The sequence below is a fragment of the Podarcis bocagei genome (assembly GCF_964188305.1).
Source record: "Podarcis bocagei genome assembly, chromosome: 3".
Classification (NCBI taxonomy): Eukaryota; Metazoa; Chordata; class Lepidosauria; order Squamata; family Lacertidae; genus Podarcis; species Podarcis bocagei.
In genome coordinates, this window is record NC_138127.1 from 60,188,454 (window position 1) to 60,205,366 (window position 16,913).

At 42.4% G+C, this 16,913-nt stretch overlaps 1 protein-coding gene across 1 annotated transcript in view; it reads right to left on the reverse strand.

Annotated features, from left to right (window-relative positions):
• Window positions 1–386: 386 nt before the first annotated feature.
• The window catches only part of THBS2 (thrombospondin 2), a 52,378-nt gene continuing 35,851 nt past the window's right edge, over window positions 387–16,913 (reverse strand). Inside the window, exons 17-22 of the mRNA XM_081188198.1 lie at window positions 15,772–16,006; window positions 12,304–12,531; window positions 10,261–10,532; window positions 9,259–9,356; window positions 5,229–5,368; window positions 387–3,984 (exon numbers count right to left, since the gene is read on the reverse strand). Of these exons, the coding sequence (XP_081044324.1) occupies window positions 3,977–3,984; window positions 5,229–5,368; window positions 9,259–9,356; window positions 10,261–10,532; window positions 12,304–12,531; window positions 15,772–16,006 (981 nt within the window). The 3' untranslated portion in view covers window positions 387–3,976. The remainder of the gene's footprint in view (window positions 3,985–5,228; window positions 5,369–9,258; window positions 9,357–10,260; window positions 10,533–12,303; window positions 12,532–15,771; window positions 16,007–16,913) is intronic.

The window sequence follows — 16,913 nt, forward strand, 5'->3', positions numbered from 1 at the left end:
AGCTCTATGGCACCATGCCAGCTTCTGTGTATCTGTTCAGAAAAGATGAGCCTAGGGAAGAAATGCATCCATTGTGCAGATGCTGATAAAAACAACTAAAGCTCTTAATCTTCTGAGCACTGAAAAATAAATAAAGGAAATACCGTCCACCACAAATGTCTCCAGCACAAGTTGCTTCCAAATGACTGGGGTTCCATGGGAAGATAATTGTGACATTGGTCCATCCTCACTGGATATATAATAGGATCAAACTGAATTCCATTGCTACCAATTCTGGCAGCTTAAGATCATGTGTTTGGTTTCAACAATGAATTCCAAAAGAGGGGTTTCTTGGGTTTGGTTGGTTGTGGTATATATATTAAGCTATGTAAAAGTAAAGAGAACACTTTGAATAAAACCTTTTTACAGTTTATTGTCTATTATTAAAATGTATAAAAATGAAGATTTGAATAACTGAGGGACATTAAATGGTGAAATTCTATCCGTGCAAACAAATAAATAGTTATTTACAGTCTTTGGCAAAACAGAATGTTAAGTCTTGTTGGCATATTGTGCTTATCCACATATATTCTTTCTCCTCTCCCCACCATCTCTCTCTCTCTCTCTCTCTCTCTCTCTCACACACACACACACACACACACACACACATTCACACATACAAAGGAAAAAGGAAACAGTCATAAATAATTTACATAGTATAGGCAAATATGGTACAATCGAAATATTAACATCTTAGTCCCATCGCTGATGTCTTCTTTTTATTTGAAGGATACAATAAGCATTATTACATGAATGAAATTTCCCTCACTTCTCTCTGGGACTTGGGGCTACACTTTTAGAAATACTAAAAATATGAATTGGGGGAAAAAACCACTCTGAACAAGCTTTTTTTTTTAAAAAAAAAACTCTCATTAAGAGGCCTTTTAAAAAGGTTGTTAATATGGTAAAACTAAGAATGTGCAATAAAGCCAGAAGCACTGGATTCTTGATAAAGGTATATAACATCAAAATCTATTCAGAAATTGGTTTGAAAACAGCTGACATTTGCTCACTGTATTCTCAAACAAGGCAGGAGATTGTTATCCCAAGCCCAAACCTGGCTTGTGAATGCAGCAGCTGAGATGCTAATGTAGAAGCCTCAGCTACAGAAGCTGTCACATTCATTCTGATGCAGCAGTAGGGACAGCCCTGAGCTTGAATTGCATCCTTTTGCATCCATGAAGATGCTTTGACAATTGTGTGACTGGAAGTACTCACCTGTGGCTGAATTCTTTTGCCACAGTCCTTCTTGAGACATCCACATGCATATCCCTGGCTGGCTGCAAAAGCTTCCGCGCAATTCCCCAGCCTCACCAAGCAGCCAGGGCTTTAATACATATCTTAATGTGGATTCCCACATGGCAGCTGTTTGTGACAGAGAATGGATTCTGCCCCCTCCTGACTCCAGCCCAACAGCGGATTGGCAGGTTTCTAGATTCTTTTACACAGCTGCGCATGCACAACCCTCTTTTGCAATCCAGAGAGACGCATGCAGCAGAGTGCACAGAGGACTCAGCAACAAGGCCATTGTTCTCTTCTCTTAGTAATGCTCATCCACGAACAAAACCACACCAGCAAGTTTACCTCATGGGCAAAGTTCATTCAGTTTAAAATAACAAAAAATAGTGTTAAATATGTGCATACTATTGTATAATGGAATAACTGTTGTATCTGGTTAGGATAAAGGCTGACATACCTTCAGCATTCTTTTCTTTAAAAGTCCTATATACAGCAGACATACGTAAAAAATAATAATACAAAAATGGTGGGCAAAAGTAAATATCAAGGTTCCACTTAGAAGGTCTCGAGGGCTACTTAATTATTTGGCAATTTTCAGAGCAATTTAAAATTATTGTGACGTATAATTACATATATAACATATATTCACCGGTTGGACCATTAAAGGCATTATGTAGTCATCTCTGCTGTGAGTTCTTCCATGGCTAATGTGCTCTATGCTTTCAAATAAATTACTGGAGAACATAGCTGCGCATGGCAATAAATAAATAGCACCGACGTCCTTATAACTGGAACCGTAATATGTTACCAGATTTTGTTAATGGTAGCATTGCCACCTAATCAGAAACCCAGATCAAAGTTTGGGGTTTCAAAGTGCTTGCTGTGACAGCGTCAGGAAAAAGGTTTCACCTGGCCAGGAACCATTTCCATGGGACCCCTTAAGCACGCTGCTGTTCATCAGGTCAATTAGTGCACATTTAAGTTCTCACCACTGCTTATCTTCCTAGACAAAATTCAAAGGGCTGATTATACGCTTTACATGACAGCCACATTTTCTACTTTCCCACCCTCTGGGTTATAAGCAACCAAGTTTTACTCAGAGTAGACCCACTACAATGAATTAGTCGTGCCCGTCTATTAATTTCAGAATGTCTGCTCTGACTGTGACTACTAGCATGCATCTCCATGGCTCCCAATGCGCACTCACGGATAAAATGTCTCTCAACGCAATGGCCAAGCACCAGGAATCCCCCCATACAACCTTTCATAGTACACTGCATGGTATACAATGATATGCTGAGTGTGTCTTTGAGGCAAAGGGTGAATTCATAAGGGAAAGGAGTCATCAAGTAGTTGAACCCATTTTATAAAAAGGAGCATCTACAAGCTTTGGCTGACATTCACAACCCCCCTCCCCAATTTATTACAGGGCAGTTCTAAAGTCACAAGAACAGCTCCAGAGTATAGGATGCTGAGCTTCATATAATGCCAGTTTCCTCCAGAGTGTAGCATATGAAGATGCCTCGTACTAAATCAGACCATTGGTCCATCTACATCCGTATTGTCTACACTGGCGGGTTGCTCACCAGTGACTCAGATGTCCTACCCAAAGATTCTGGGGCATGAACCTGGGATATTTTGCATGTAACACACATGCTTTACCTCTGAGCTGCAGCACTTCCACTAGAAGTATTACTTTGGAGACATGCAAAATAAACATTTAATAATGTTGGGTTGTTGATGCAGCTTCCCTGCTCCACTCCCCACAAAATTATATGTGAGTAGGATACTAGATGCCTGCCAGCTCCTGCTCATGAGGTATCAAGATTCCCTGATATCCACATACTTTGAATGAACAACCCTGAAATAACTGGCATTTTAATTTGTATGCCCCCAGGAGAATAATTCCAAATTCACTTCTTTAAAACAGAATTGGATACAAGATCAAAAGAGCCCCATTGGATGTTAAGCTGTCGTCGTTCTCTCTGCAGCCTGCTCACGTGCTAGTATTTGTCATTAGAAGAGAAGCATTATTTTAAACTTCAAGCATGTGGCTTACCTAAAAAGCTGTTAGAGGAGTAGTAACATTAGAAGTTTGTGGAGCCATCTTCTTGGGTGGCCGTTGCCTTAGTTTTCCATGGCTTCTTAAATGAGTAGGATATTTAGGGTTTGGTCTTTCTCAGTTTTGATGAACTATATCTCCCAGATTTTGTGTCACCAAGGCCCAGCCCTGATCTGAGCAAGTAATGTGGCCTGAAGAAGTGGTCTTACTTACAACCACTTCCTCCCTCTTGATGTAATAATACCCCCCCTCACATTCTTCCATATCTATATCCATATAAATACATTAAGTAATTACACTTTTACACTTTATATGTAAACGTCATTTTAAAAACAACAACAACAACCCTAAACAAATGACTGAATAAATGTGTCTGCCAAGTTTTCACTCTATATGTCAATCAGTTTTTGCTTCCGTGGTGGGTTTGATGGTCACATTCAGGCCCTGTCAGTCCAAGCTCTTAGAAGGCACTGGGGTGTAGAATCGGAGGGATCTCTCCTGGCTGCAGGGAGGCACAAGGTCTGGGGAACATGCCAGAGTTGAAAAATAAGTGAGGGATTTGGAGTACCAGGATGAACAGAGGTGTCTAGTTGAACGGCATCTACAGTACTTTGCTGGTTTTGCAGCAGCTTCACCTCAGACATCTGCAACAGAAAGAAGCAATTGCTAAGTACAATTCCCACACTTGGATTGCATTGCAGTAAACATTGGGGGGGGGGGAGTTACTTGTGTCTGGACATTTAAAGCTTTTATCCCATCTTTCGAAAAGCAAACTATTATAATGCAACAAATATGCACAGTAAAAATCAGGTAAAAACCAATGGGTTCCAATGAGCTGTTATTTATCCCATTTGCATCTTGCCCTTCTGTCAAGGAATGCAGAGCGGCCTGCACAGCATTGTCTCGTTATTCTTACAACAATACTGTGATGTAAGTTGAGCTAAGAGATAGTGACTTGCCCCAGGGTCACCCAAATTAATGACTGTACTGAAATTTGAACCCGGGTCTCCCAAGTCTGAGACTCTACTCTCACTACTACATTGTCTCTTGCTACTTGTGTAACTCCAGTCCTTCAGACCATACTTCTTGCTATAGATTATATGGTTGATTCTCTGGTCTCGGACCCAAGGTGATCACAACAAGAGCACCACCACCATGCAAATATATGGTAAACGATTCAGAAATTGGTCCCCAAATGCATATTTGGGTTAAAGGTGGGTCCTGGGTCTGAAAAGGTTGAGGATGCCTAAGTTAATGATGGTCAGGGAAAATGCTTAGCCTTATGTCATAGGCCATATTTGCTTGGGGGGGGGACCTCACATATGAGGAGTGGCACATGCAAGTCAGGTTACCTAATGCATGGAATCTGGCTCTGATTATGACAATTAATTATGCTCAATGCTTTTTCGGTGGGGAAGAAGGGGTATGCATACCCCTAAACATTTTGTAAATCTAAGTTTGGCCTCTTTGAGGTGCAGTATTCCAATATGAGTAGGAAAATGATAGTACCCCTAAACATTTTTTTGGGGGGGGAGCACTGATTATACTTGCTCTAGCCTCAAGCTGGGTACACACAAATGCTATTAATTGCTATACACATTTGCTATTAAGAAAGCTGTCCCACTGAATCCATTTTCATTCATAATGTAGATACATATATAAAAGATGGTTTAATAAAAGGAATCAAAGGCACTCAGAAGGTTGCTTCACAAATACATGGCCAACACTTGATACTGCAAAATCGGATGACCTGCAAGTTTGAATGAGCCATAAACACATAGGACCCTGCTGGATCAGGTCCATGGTCCCTCCCATTGAAAAAGTCTGCAGCCCCCCTGCAAACACTAAAGTAGTTATTGCCATTCTGATGATGGATGCATTAACTTACCTTTGCATTCATACTTGAGGTCAGAGAAGTAAACCATCTCTTGTGAAAAGACAAAAAGACCTAATCGCCCACCAGCATAGGTTTTGTCATAGATTGGTCCAGAGTCTGCCATGACCTGCTTTCCTTCGTACACTAAAACCCTTTGAAAGGGGAACAAAGTCTAGATTAGACACCGTTCTTGAAATGATACACTTTCTTTCTAGTGGCAGTAAAAGCTCTAATAAGAAAAACAAAGTGACATCAGATTCACACCCAGGTTTCTAGAGTATACAACTTCTACCTATCTAACACACAGTCTGCTCAAACACTCCTCACAGAAGTAGTTTTATGGACACATCTGAAAAAGATTTCCCAGTTCTGATTTAGGCCAGCCAAGTCCATCTATTCTGAGGAGGGGTAAGATGCATATTCTGTTGGAAGCTGCTCAGAGTGGCTTCCAACATTGTTGTTGTTGTTGTTGTTGTTGTTGTCATGCACACAAGTTGAAGAAACAACTCCATAGTCTTGAGGTCATGTTGTGCACTGTGTGATCTCTGACAGCTGATGTTATTGTGCATTTCAGCTGAAATTGCTAAATATTCCATAATACATTAGCCTGTTTTCAGAAAGAAACATTCCCACTAACCTCAGACAGTTAATGGTTGGGCTTATGCAATGAAATAAGTGGTATACGTGTTCTATTTCAAAGCCCTAGGTTTTGCTGAGAACATAATTATTAGGATTTGTTTGTGGCACTGCTTTCTAGATGTGAGAGCATGGGAAAATATAGCTGTCAAAGAAGGGCTAATTGAATGTGAGAGAAACTCACAGAATATATATATATATATATATATATATATATATATATATATATATATATATATATATTCCTGCCAGAGAATGGTTACACCACGACAGACTTTAACACCAACCCAGAGAATGTTACCATGCTTGAGCCACATTAAAAGTCAGCCATGATTAACTTAAGTTTCACTAACTCCAAAAGGTCATAGGGATGACAAATTTTCCTGGGAACTGGTTGTCCATACTTGTGTATTCTGGGTGCTGTGTGACTCATGGAGATTGGATGCACATCAGAACGCATCTGGTGTGCATCTGACTTCTGAAAAATGCTCAATTATTCTTAAGAGTCAAATTAGAGTGCAAAAACCTACTTGAATTAACAAATGTTACAAGTTTAAAGGTTCTGGATAAGCAACTGTTCAGCAGTGCCAAGAACAGATGGAAGCCTTGCATCTGGCTGTGTGTGAATGATGATCCAGCTATAACCTGGAGAAGTTGAGTTTCTGCTGTATCCTTATGCGGTTATATGCCCAATAAGTTATATCTTACAACCAGTTGAGAAATCTTCTCTTATATCCTCAAACAATATAGCTAAATCCAGGAAGTAGGCTGGTGTGCTGTATGGCTACATATTCATCCAGAACGACAACAGCTATATTGGGCTAGACCAATCTAACTAGGTTCCCATCTTCAACCGCAGGCCGCAATAGCTAACAGCCACTCATATGTGCCCTACAGGTTCTTTTAAGGTGCCAAGATATTTAACCAGAGCCATAATTATATTTTATGTGGTTGCCCAGGTGGGCACATTATGTGATCCATGACAGCGGCAAAACAAGAGGACTATACAATGGCAATGGGATAAAATCAGGCCAAATCTTTAATTGACAACAGCAGGCAGGGCAAAGGGTTGGCTTGGCATTGGGTTCCACGATCCCTTCATCATTCCACATGCCCCATGTTGATGGAATGGATCCACTGGGTTTGGATCTCTCCAAACCTGTACCATGGGAGTTGGCCAGGGTTAAACCTTGCCATGGTGCAAGTCAAGCAAGCAAGTTCTCACTGGGGGACCAGGATGCAGATTCCAACCAGGCAGATACCAAACCCACGATTAGGTTTGCTGCGGTCAATCCTCCCCACAGGCCCCTTATGGCCCCCCCCCATATACTATGTTGATCCTGACCAATGCCATTTCCGCACTCAAACAAAGTTCATAATTTCATAATTTCCATAATTTCACTGAGGGAAAGGAGGGGGAAAACCCAACCAAGTGCCAATCAGGTTGAGAAGGGTGGGAGGAATTCATTTTCAGCTCTGTCAACCAGCGACCCAAAATTGCTCAGTGAAGGCTCTAACACGAGGGTGTGCGGGCAGGAAGCTCTCAAAGCAAAGTGGCTCTGTGCTCCAGGGGAAGCAGCCTTATATAGGCTTCCCCTCCTCTCTGCAGCAAGAGCTCACGGGGCAGCTTTTTCCTATGATGAGACCATTGCAGAGAGAAGATTTGCCTAGTATTTTGCTGCAATCTATGGGCTACAGCGCTGCCAGGCAAATGTGCTTATTGGGCACAGAACGGGGTATATAGCATAAGAAGAAGAGTTTGGATTTGATATCCCACTTTATCACTACCCTAAGGAGTTTCAAAGTAGCTAACATTCTCCTTTCCCTTCCTCCCCCACAACCAGTGGCGTAGCGTGGGTTGTCAGCACCCGGGGCAAGGCAAGTAATTTGCGCCCAGCGGCGTAGCGTGAGTTGTCAGCACCCGGGGCAACGCAAGTAATTTGCGCCCCCTAACCCGGGGCAAGGCAAGTAATTTGCGCCCCCCCTAACCCCTAACCTGCGAGTTGCCGCTGGCGCTGCCGCCCAAACGACGCCGCTTGCCCGGAGGAGGAAGGGGGGCAGAGAGGCGAGGAAAATGCAACGGCCCAGCAGCTGCAGCAGCACCGGCGGAGGCGGGGCTGTGAGGAGGGGCTGCCTGGCGCGTCCTCCGCGGCGAGCGCTGAGAGCCGCTGCCTGCCGGGCGCCTTCAGCCCGGACGCGCGCACAGCTCGTCGGTTCCGCGAGACATGCGGCTCCGCTACAGCCTGCGCCCGAGGCTCTTCGGCGACTCCGGAGGCAGCGAGCGCGCCCCCCCAGATGTTGCGCCCGGTGCAGCCGGCACCCCTGGCACCCCCCACGCTACGCCACTGCCCACAACAAACACTCGGTGAGGTGAGTGGGGCTGAGAGACTTCAAAGAAGTGTGACTGGCCCAAGGTCACCCAGCAGCTTCATGTGGAGGAGCAGAGACGCGAACCTGGTTCCCCAGATTACGAGACTACCGCTCTTAACCACTACACGACACTGGCTCTCAAGGGCTCTCTAGTGGGAAATGAGAAAATTACCTGTTTAAATGCCCCCCATGTAAAAAGCTCCCGACATGTACAGATGCCAGGCAAAACATTCCTCTTCTCCCAGTCCTTTGGCTAATTAAACAATACATGGCCTTTTAAACGGGGGGGGGGGTGCTATAGTGGTTGTTTGTTACTATGTTATATATTTTTGTGTGCTTTTATATTGTAAACCATAAAGGCCCAAACTATATACTATTTCTTAAAAACTTGAATTTGCCTAAAGGACCCATGCAACTGAGTTTACCAATGACAAGAACGTCTGTTTTATTTACTGAATAGGCATATTGCCTGCACCATTCTCACACAATGTCACATTTGCATAGGAGTCCTGACACTGCATGCATTTTATCATGAAAAAAACATGTGAGAATGGGGGCATTTCACTGAAATAATTTGTGTGAATAAATGGCTGCATGTCTGCATTTAAGTTAAGACTGACTTCAGATGGACAAATCAGAGCTAACATCACAAGTCTACGAAAATATTTAGAGTTGCCTTAATCTCAATTCCCTTTAGTTCTAAGAAGGGGGAAATCAGTTCTTCCAATCTTCATTTTAGCTTTGTTTTGACATTTTTCTTTTTTTTCCCAAAATTCAGATTAGTACAGAAAAACAGTCCAAAAATTTGGAGGTATCATTTTTTTATCTAATAATGGCTGTGTTTATATGAGCCATTTGAAGGAAATTGAACACATCTGATGGCGTGGAAAGCTGGGGAACACTCCCAAATCTTCCAGTACCGAAAGTCTGCCATAAATGAAGTGACAGTGCTGGAATTTGGTTACAAACCACTAAATAAAACCTCATTTATGATCAGATGGAAAAGCAATACAGTGTATTACAAGAAATGTCATACTTTATTAATCCCGTCTTAGGCCTGTGGACCAAATGCCACCTGTAAGCAGTGTAATCTTTCCAACCAATATTCTTGGGGTCGTGCCACAAGGTACGCACCTGTGGAAGAAGTTAAAAAACAACAACACTTCAGTGAGTGATTTGCATTAACAAGTGGGGCAAATCCAATTCCTATAAACTCTGTCTTTTAGACAGAAACCACAACCCACATTTTAAATGCGCTGCCATAGTTTCTATGCCCCCCTCCAGTTTGGTCAGTTAATATGAGATGTTCATTCTGAGGCTTTCCCTGCTGTTGTGATTAGACAGGGAGCAGAGGGAGTGTTGCATATTTTGGGTAGCTGTAAAGGGTGCACTGTCTTTCTACACAAAGGGATCCCTGGATGCTCAGGGTTGGATGTAAAAAACCCATCTGGCAAAAGTATTCCCAAGCGCAGTACAGTGTTACCTCAGAAGTCGAACGGAATCCATTCCGGAAGTCCGTTCAGCTTCCAAAATGTTCGGAAACCAAAGCACAGCTTCCGATTGGCTGCAGGAAACTCCTGCAGCCAATAAGAAGCCGTGGAAGCCACCCCGGGATGTTTGGGTTCCCAAAAACGTTCATAAACCGGAACACTCATTTCCAGGTTTGCGGTGTTTGGGACCAAAAACATTAGACTTGCAAGGCGTTCGTGATCCAAGGTACCAAACTGTACTTTCTCCTGTAAAGAGCAAGGGACAACAATTCACTAATACGGGAGAAAATAATTGGAAACAGGGTCACTATTGAAGTCAAACCTGGAAGTGGAGGCTTCTTGGGTGGGGCAGTTTAATCCCGGCCAAAAGTTTCCAAGACAATATCCAATTAAAAAGAAATAGAATGAAATAAAAACTTGGCCATTGATTGATCATTATAATGAAAGATAGGACCAAAACAATGGTTTCCAATGCTATGTCGTGATGGTATATGAGAAGGGGACAATTCAAAGAACACTTAGCTGAATGTGACTCATATACCTCTTACCTGTCCAGGTGTGTTTCCTGTATGCCAAAGGGCATTTCTCAAATGTTCGCCAGTGCCAGTTGTAGAGTTCACTACTTTAAGTGATACCCCTGAGTAACCATAAGCTCTGGTGGGCTTGTCCTCCCAATATGTCTGAGAAATTTGTTTCCACATCAGGACATAGAAGCGACTGCTGGACTGGTAGCCAAAGACAAACCCAGCATAGTCATCATCCCGGTCTGTGTTGACATAGAACGTACCACTGAAGTCAACAGAACTGAACTCATCATAACCTGGAGGAGGGTAGAAAATGTAGGTGTTCAGTTCCCAAAGGGATTGCAGCTTGCTGAGAATTTGGGCAGAAAGAAGCTAGATTATCCATTTAGTCTCAGGCACTTGCCATTACTTTCTATTATGATGCTATTTGATTTGGTTCACCCCTTCTTTCTCCAGTCATATTATCAGTTCTTTGGATTCTAGGCTTCATCAATCACTACCCTTTCTGTTACTTCATACTTGCTTTATAATGAAATCATTTTTAAATAGGCATATTTATTGATGCACACATGGACCTTGATATAGGAAGGACATTCACATTTTTCAGTTCAGTTCTACAGCCATGAAAAACAAAACTTCAAAATATTTAAAAAGAAAAAAGTGACGATTACAGAATGCTTTTGAAATGCTTGTATACCACATGCAAGAGCAATATTATGGTTTGTGTCCCACAGCCTGATGCAGAAAGATTAATACATTCCATCCAGTCATATATATATATATATATATATATATATATATATATATATTAACATGGAACACCACCACAAGAGAATAATCATGGAAGCCATCGAGATAGAGAAACACCCTCACAACATGAACAAGCGTGACGATACGTCCCGCCTGCCAGACATCTGGAAAATAGCCCTCCCCACAAAAACCGACACCAGAACCAGAGGCACACAGAACGCCATCTCCAATCAACCACACCAGACCCAAACCCAGACCCTCTCCACAGATAAATTACAGACACCATCCAGTAGCCAAACCATAGTGGCACCTCCGGATGCTGCACCCCCCTGCAATCCCTACACAGATCTGGCTGGCACAGGGCACAAAACCACAGCTCGCCCCTATACACGAAGCCAAGCCAGAGCACAACTAAGTGCAGTACAGCCATCTTCTCAGAAAAAACTCTTCACAAGGTCAAGAGGTCAAGACACGAAAGCTTTAGCAACTAATCCACACCTAATGACCCTCCTAAGTGGTACTCAGAATATCACTCAAGAAATCACTCAAGATATCCCTCAAGTAATTAATGAACAAAAGAAGAAAAGACACACTAACCTGGGAACTTCCTCTCTGCCCAGAACGTTGGAGGCTATACACCACACCCCCTCAACAGTATTTATAGGAACTCAAACACTGAGATCCTGCTCTGTTCCAGTAACAAGAAGCCGAAAGCACCAGCCTGAAGATGACGAGTGAGACCTCGTCGAAACGTCGCCTAGACACCCCAACTCTTACACGGGAAGACACCCGAAGACACCAAAACCTGCATATATATATATATATATATATCTCAATGTAAATCATCTATGAATGCTGACTTGTTATTAGGCAGCTTTTTATTATCGCCAAACATTCCTCAGAAGTTATCTGTGCTTCCAACTTTTCCAAATCCATTTCAGAATGTTAAGTTTAGAAAGAAGTTCTTAAACTGAACATATAAACTGCCTCAAATATTTCAGCTTCTTCTGATCAGTAGCCCGGACAATCTAATTTCTAGCTAATAGTTGTGCACAATTCGGAGAACCATGTGGCTAATTCCATGCATTCTGTCAGGTTCTGAATTTGCACTGTTTAACCTACGGCCCCAACATCACACAAGGCAGTTGTGTTTCAAAAGCAGTTTATAATATGTCATGGGGGGTCTGTTTCAAGAAAACAAAGTCCAAAAAGCTACAGGGTTCATGGAAGCCCTTGTGAAACACTAAACTCTGTCCTCTTGGTGTAATTCTGTTCATATCATCAATTAATCAATTGATTAATTTGAATCATACTCACCTACAGCTATGCCAGGATCTGAGTTAGCCGTCTGTACCAGTTCTTTGCCCTGATGTCGAATAACCCAATTTGGGTCAATCTGAGCTGTTCCTTTAGGATCCAATGGGACCATCTGGAACTTTCTGAAATCAGTTTCACTAATGGCATCATTTTCAGGACAAACATCAAAAATATCTGGGACTTTGTCATTGTCAAAGTCATCTTTGCAGATGTCACCTCGGCCATCACCTAAAATGCACACAAAACATTGAACGGTTTTCACGTTATATTCACACATCTCTCTTTCTGTAGGAAGAAGCCATGTTCAACAGGAAGGAAGGAAGCAGCCAAGCCACCTTCTCTAGACAACAGAATTAAATTTAAGAGAAGAGGGGCTACCACCTTGCACTCCAGGGGAATGGAATGGATAGCGCAGTGGGTGAGTTGCAATGGATCTTGGTGGGCAACTACTCCAACCTTCTGTGCAAGTTGGGATCTGCAGTGCAGACAGGACTGTGCAAATCTGGGGATGGACCCAGGCCATCTGGGAAATCAGTTGCTGACAAAAACTCCCTTATAACCTAACAAGCCAGGAGAACCACAATATTAAAAAGGAGCTTTGGAATTTTAAAACTCCATATTATCTCCATGTCATCAGATGCCTTCAGCATTGTTCTGTCATGAATACTTAATACTGTGACCATGTACTTTTGTCACATCTGTAGCAAATGAGTGAAGAAGGCATTACAGTAAATCATATTAAAACAGCTCTTGGCTACTCTTTATTTATGAGAGACTGTGTGAGAGAGAGAGGGGGAGCAGTGATAAGCTATGGGATAAATAATCATTTCCCCCCCTAAAACTTGGAATGTGGCTATAATGAAATGTTGAGTGATTAATGTGGTATTTAAGACAGAGCCATTCAAGTGAACAGAGACTGCAACCACCAGATCTGTTATAAGGAAGCCCTGCTGTTGGCAATGTGGTAAATACTTTGCAAGCTGTGTGTCTTAGAATGTAATATTTATACTGGTTTGGGTTAAAGAGTTATTTGGGTTGAAGAACAGTAGACATTCAAATAAATGTCAAAACAACAAAACTGAAATGTCACAAATATGTTTTCTGTGTTCACAGACAACATGCAAATCCTGTTCCACAAGTCCTTTTTAAAGGCGCGCACACACATTCTACAACATTTTCCCCAAACTTTTTTCTTTGATAAGGAAATACAATTCTTGTGTTTCTCTCGAATCATGAGGACACTAAACTTGGTTGGGGGGTTGGGGGTGGGGAGAATGATGAGAATCTCAGCCAATTATGTTTTTGCAGATTCACTTATTGTTTTCTGCATTCATTTCTCTTATCAGTAGAGACTCCTACCACATGTTTCGCAGGCATGTTTCATTAGAACACTGTCTCTCTACTCCAATCTTCTATTTTAATCCTCAAGGACAGACTTTGTTATGGAACTGCCAAAAATGTTCTTTAAAAAAAAATACGGAGTCAAGCATCTCAGATGCTTTTTGTAGTTCATCTCTGTGAGAAAATGGCTCCACATTCCGCGGACTGACTGGCTGGCTGGTTGCCAAGTTGAACTCCAAATTCTGACCAGCTGTATGCTCCTGAAACGTGTTTATCTTTACACTTAAGGGGGAAAGTGTGTGTTCCCAGTTTTACTCTCTTGCCAACATCAAAGAAGCAATTTCTTTGTCCAAATGAGGTTTTAATTTTTCACCACATATGTTTCTTACGTTCCCTGTGGTGCTGATTGCTGACAAGGCTGTTTTTTCATCAAAAAGTTTAGAAAGCATCTGCCCCACCAGCCATGACCACAGGCTCCTTGGAGGTCTGCTTTCTGGAAGATGGTTGTCCAGGACACAGTAAAATTCTGCCTTATTCTTGACCCTAGATTCAAATGACACTGTGGAGTATCCGTCACAGAACAGCTAACTGGTGAGAAATCTAAGCTCCTCCTGCTCTGTGTGATTAGAGACGTAACTAGGCAGAATACGCAAGTGGGCAGGATCTGCTGTGGTGTTAACCCGAGAGCCAGTGTTGTGCACTGTCTGCTAAGGAGCAGGAAGAGCCGGATTCAAATTCCCCACTCAGCTATGAGGTCACTGGATGACCTTGAGGCAGCTGGCTCATGGATTGGCTCACTCGTTTTCAAAGAACTACTTTCAAATATATTAAAACTATTTAGTAAGATTACTCCAGGCAGAAAACCCTCATAAAGATTTCAGCAAAAGGATGTGTTTGGGTGTACCTTTGATGAGCTAAGGGATGCTAAACATATTCTTGCATAACTATTTGACTTTTAGAAGACATCTGAAGGCTGTCTGAACATCTGAACATGCTGGCATGTTCAGGGAAGTTTGTAATGGTTGTTGTTTTATTGTGTTTTTAATATTTTGTTGGGAGCCACCCAGTCAGGATGGGTGGCTAATAACAGTAATAATAATAATAGTAATAATAATAATAATGATGATGATGATGATGATGATGATGCTACTTTTATTAGTCATCTCACTTCAGTACTCTGTTCAAGCTATAATTCTTTGCAGAAGTTATTAATCCCAGTTTTCTTTCTTAGCTTCTCAAAGAATATTTTATGAAGATGTCTCATAAACAACCTGTACGGATGTTTTTCATCACAGTATTGTCAGATTCTACTACAAAGGGATGATCTGAGCATCACAAAGCAGTCGTGGCCCTCCTGCTTGATCACGTACAAAACCAACTTGCTAATGCCATTGCACTTAAAAGAAGTACACCATTAAAAGGAGACCACCTGTGAATTCTCCAGACCTAGGAATACTTTCAGAACTGCATGCAACACTACAGGCATGCTAGCAGCTGGGTGCGAACACACCTAACAGACTCATCTGTGATAGAAACAAGTCAAACTTTGATCAGCTTTCCAACACATATGAGCCAGTAGCAGATGCTATGGTAGGGCTGCCCTGCTGACCCCCACTCCCTGTGGATGAGTCCCTGCTGCAAACCAAGATGGATGGAGAATACTGGCTGAGCCAACCTGGCATTTCTGCTGGCATGTTTTCACTAGGCCAACCTCGCCGCCACCTCCCCTGTCCTGCTTTCAGTCCCAGTACATAGCAACGATTCAGCTGGAGAGAGATCAAGGGCACCACACCATCTACTGCTGGTGGGCTCAGCTTGGACTGAGAGGACCATCTTTAGTCTTCACTGAAGAAACACCTAAGTCTATGGTACTAACAAATCTACTATGGCATAAGCTTTCGTGGACTGCAGCAGGGAAGGTGGGCTTCTGGCCCTCTAGATGTTGTCAGCTTCCAATTCCCAACAACCTCAGCCATCATGGTAGAGATGGTGTGAGTTGTAGTCTAGCAACACCTGGAGGGGAATAGGTTCTCCATCCCTGGAACACACCATTATATGCCTGAAGGTGACTGTAGTCCGCAAAAGGATATGCCACCGTATATGTCTTTAAAGTGCCCATAGTCTTACCATCGGAATCCTTCTGGTCAGGGTTGTATGTGAGTCGGCAGTTGTCCCGGTCGTCTGGGATGCCATCGTTGTCATCATCAGAATCACAAGCATCCCCTTTACCATCTTTGTCATGGTCAGCCTGATTGGCATTGGAAATGTACGGACAATTGTCTTTGTTATTCTGGTGGCCATCTTCATCTATGTCTTGATTGTTGTCACACTGATCACCAACCAGGTCATTGTCCACATCAGTCTAAAGGCGGGGACAGGAAACAAGATTTGAATTTTTGCAACAGTGAAACAAAAAAGGCGGGGGAACCACATGATCACACTGTTAATGGTTCCCTTCAGAAATGTTAATGTATAATGAAGGCAGTCTGAAAAGTAATATTCTATAAACATACTGAGATATCCCAACCTTGCAAAATAGATTCTTATTTCAAATTCCTCATTTAAATCTACTGACTCTTAAGCCGATACCCTTAATTACTTACTTACTTTTATTTATCTGTTGTATTTATATCCCACTGCAGGAAGCAGTGGAAGACAGGAGAGCCTGGCGTGCTCTGGTCCATGGGGTCACGAAGAGTCAGACACTACTAAATAACAAATTTATATCCCACCTATAGCCCTAAAAGCAAACAGATGCAAGCCCATAGCATCCCTCCAATTTTAATGGAAGGAGGAAATGTGTCATTTATCAGAAGTTTGGGAAGCATGGTTTCTACGTGATTTCTTGCATAGAACAGAGGCTGGCTAAGCTGAAGAAGTGGATTATCAGGGTAGGTGGTGGTATGCTTGAAGGGATGTTTTCTAACTGATCTTTAACTCATACAGTTTTTCCAACATAACATTAATTCTTCCAGAATCGTGGTCTTTTCTCTCTTTTTTGCATCTGTTTTCATACTGTAAGCATTTGGCATCTGCCCCCAAAGTATCCGTTAAGAAGAGTGCAAGATGAAAATGCAATGCAGGCATTTTAATGAATGAAATTGGTGCCAACACACTGGAAGACCTTTGACGTTCTCAACAGATCTCAGTTCTAGCCTTAGGCCCCTTTGTAAGATTTTGCAGATGAGAAAAGTGGCGCTGCTCTCGTGAGAAACTTCTCTTGCCTAGGCAGCATTCTTATGTTATGAGTGACTGCTATTGACCTCAGC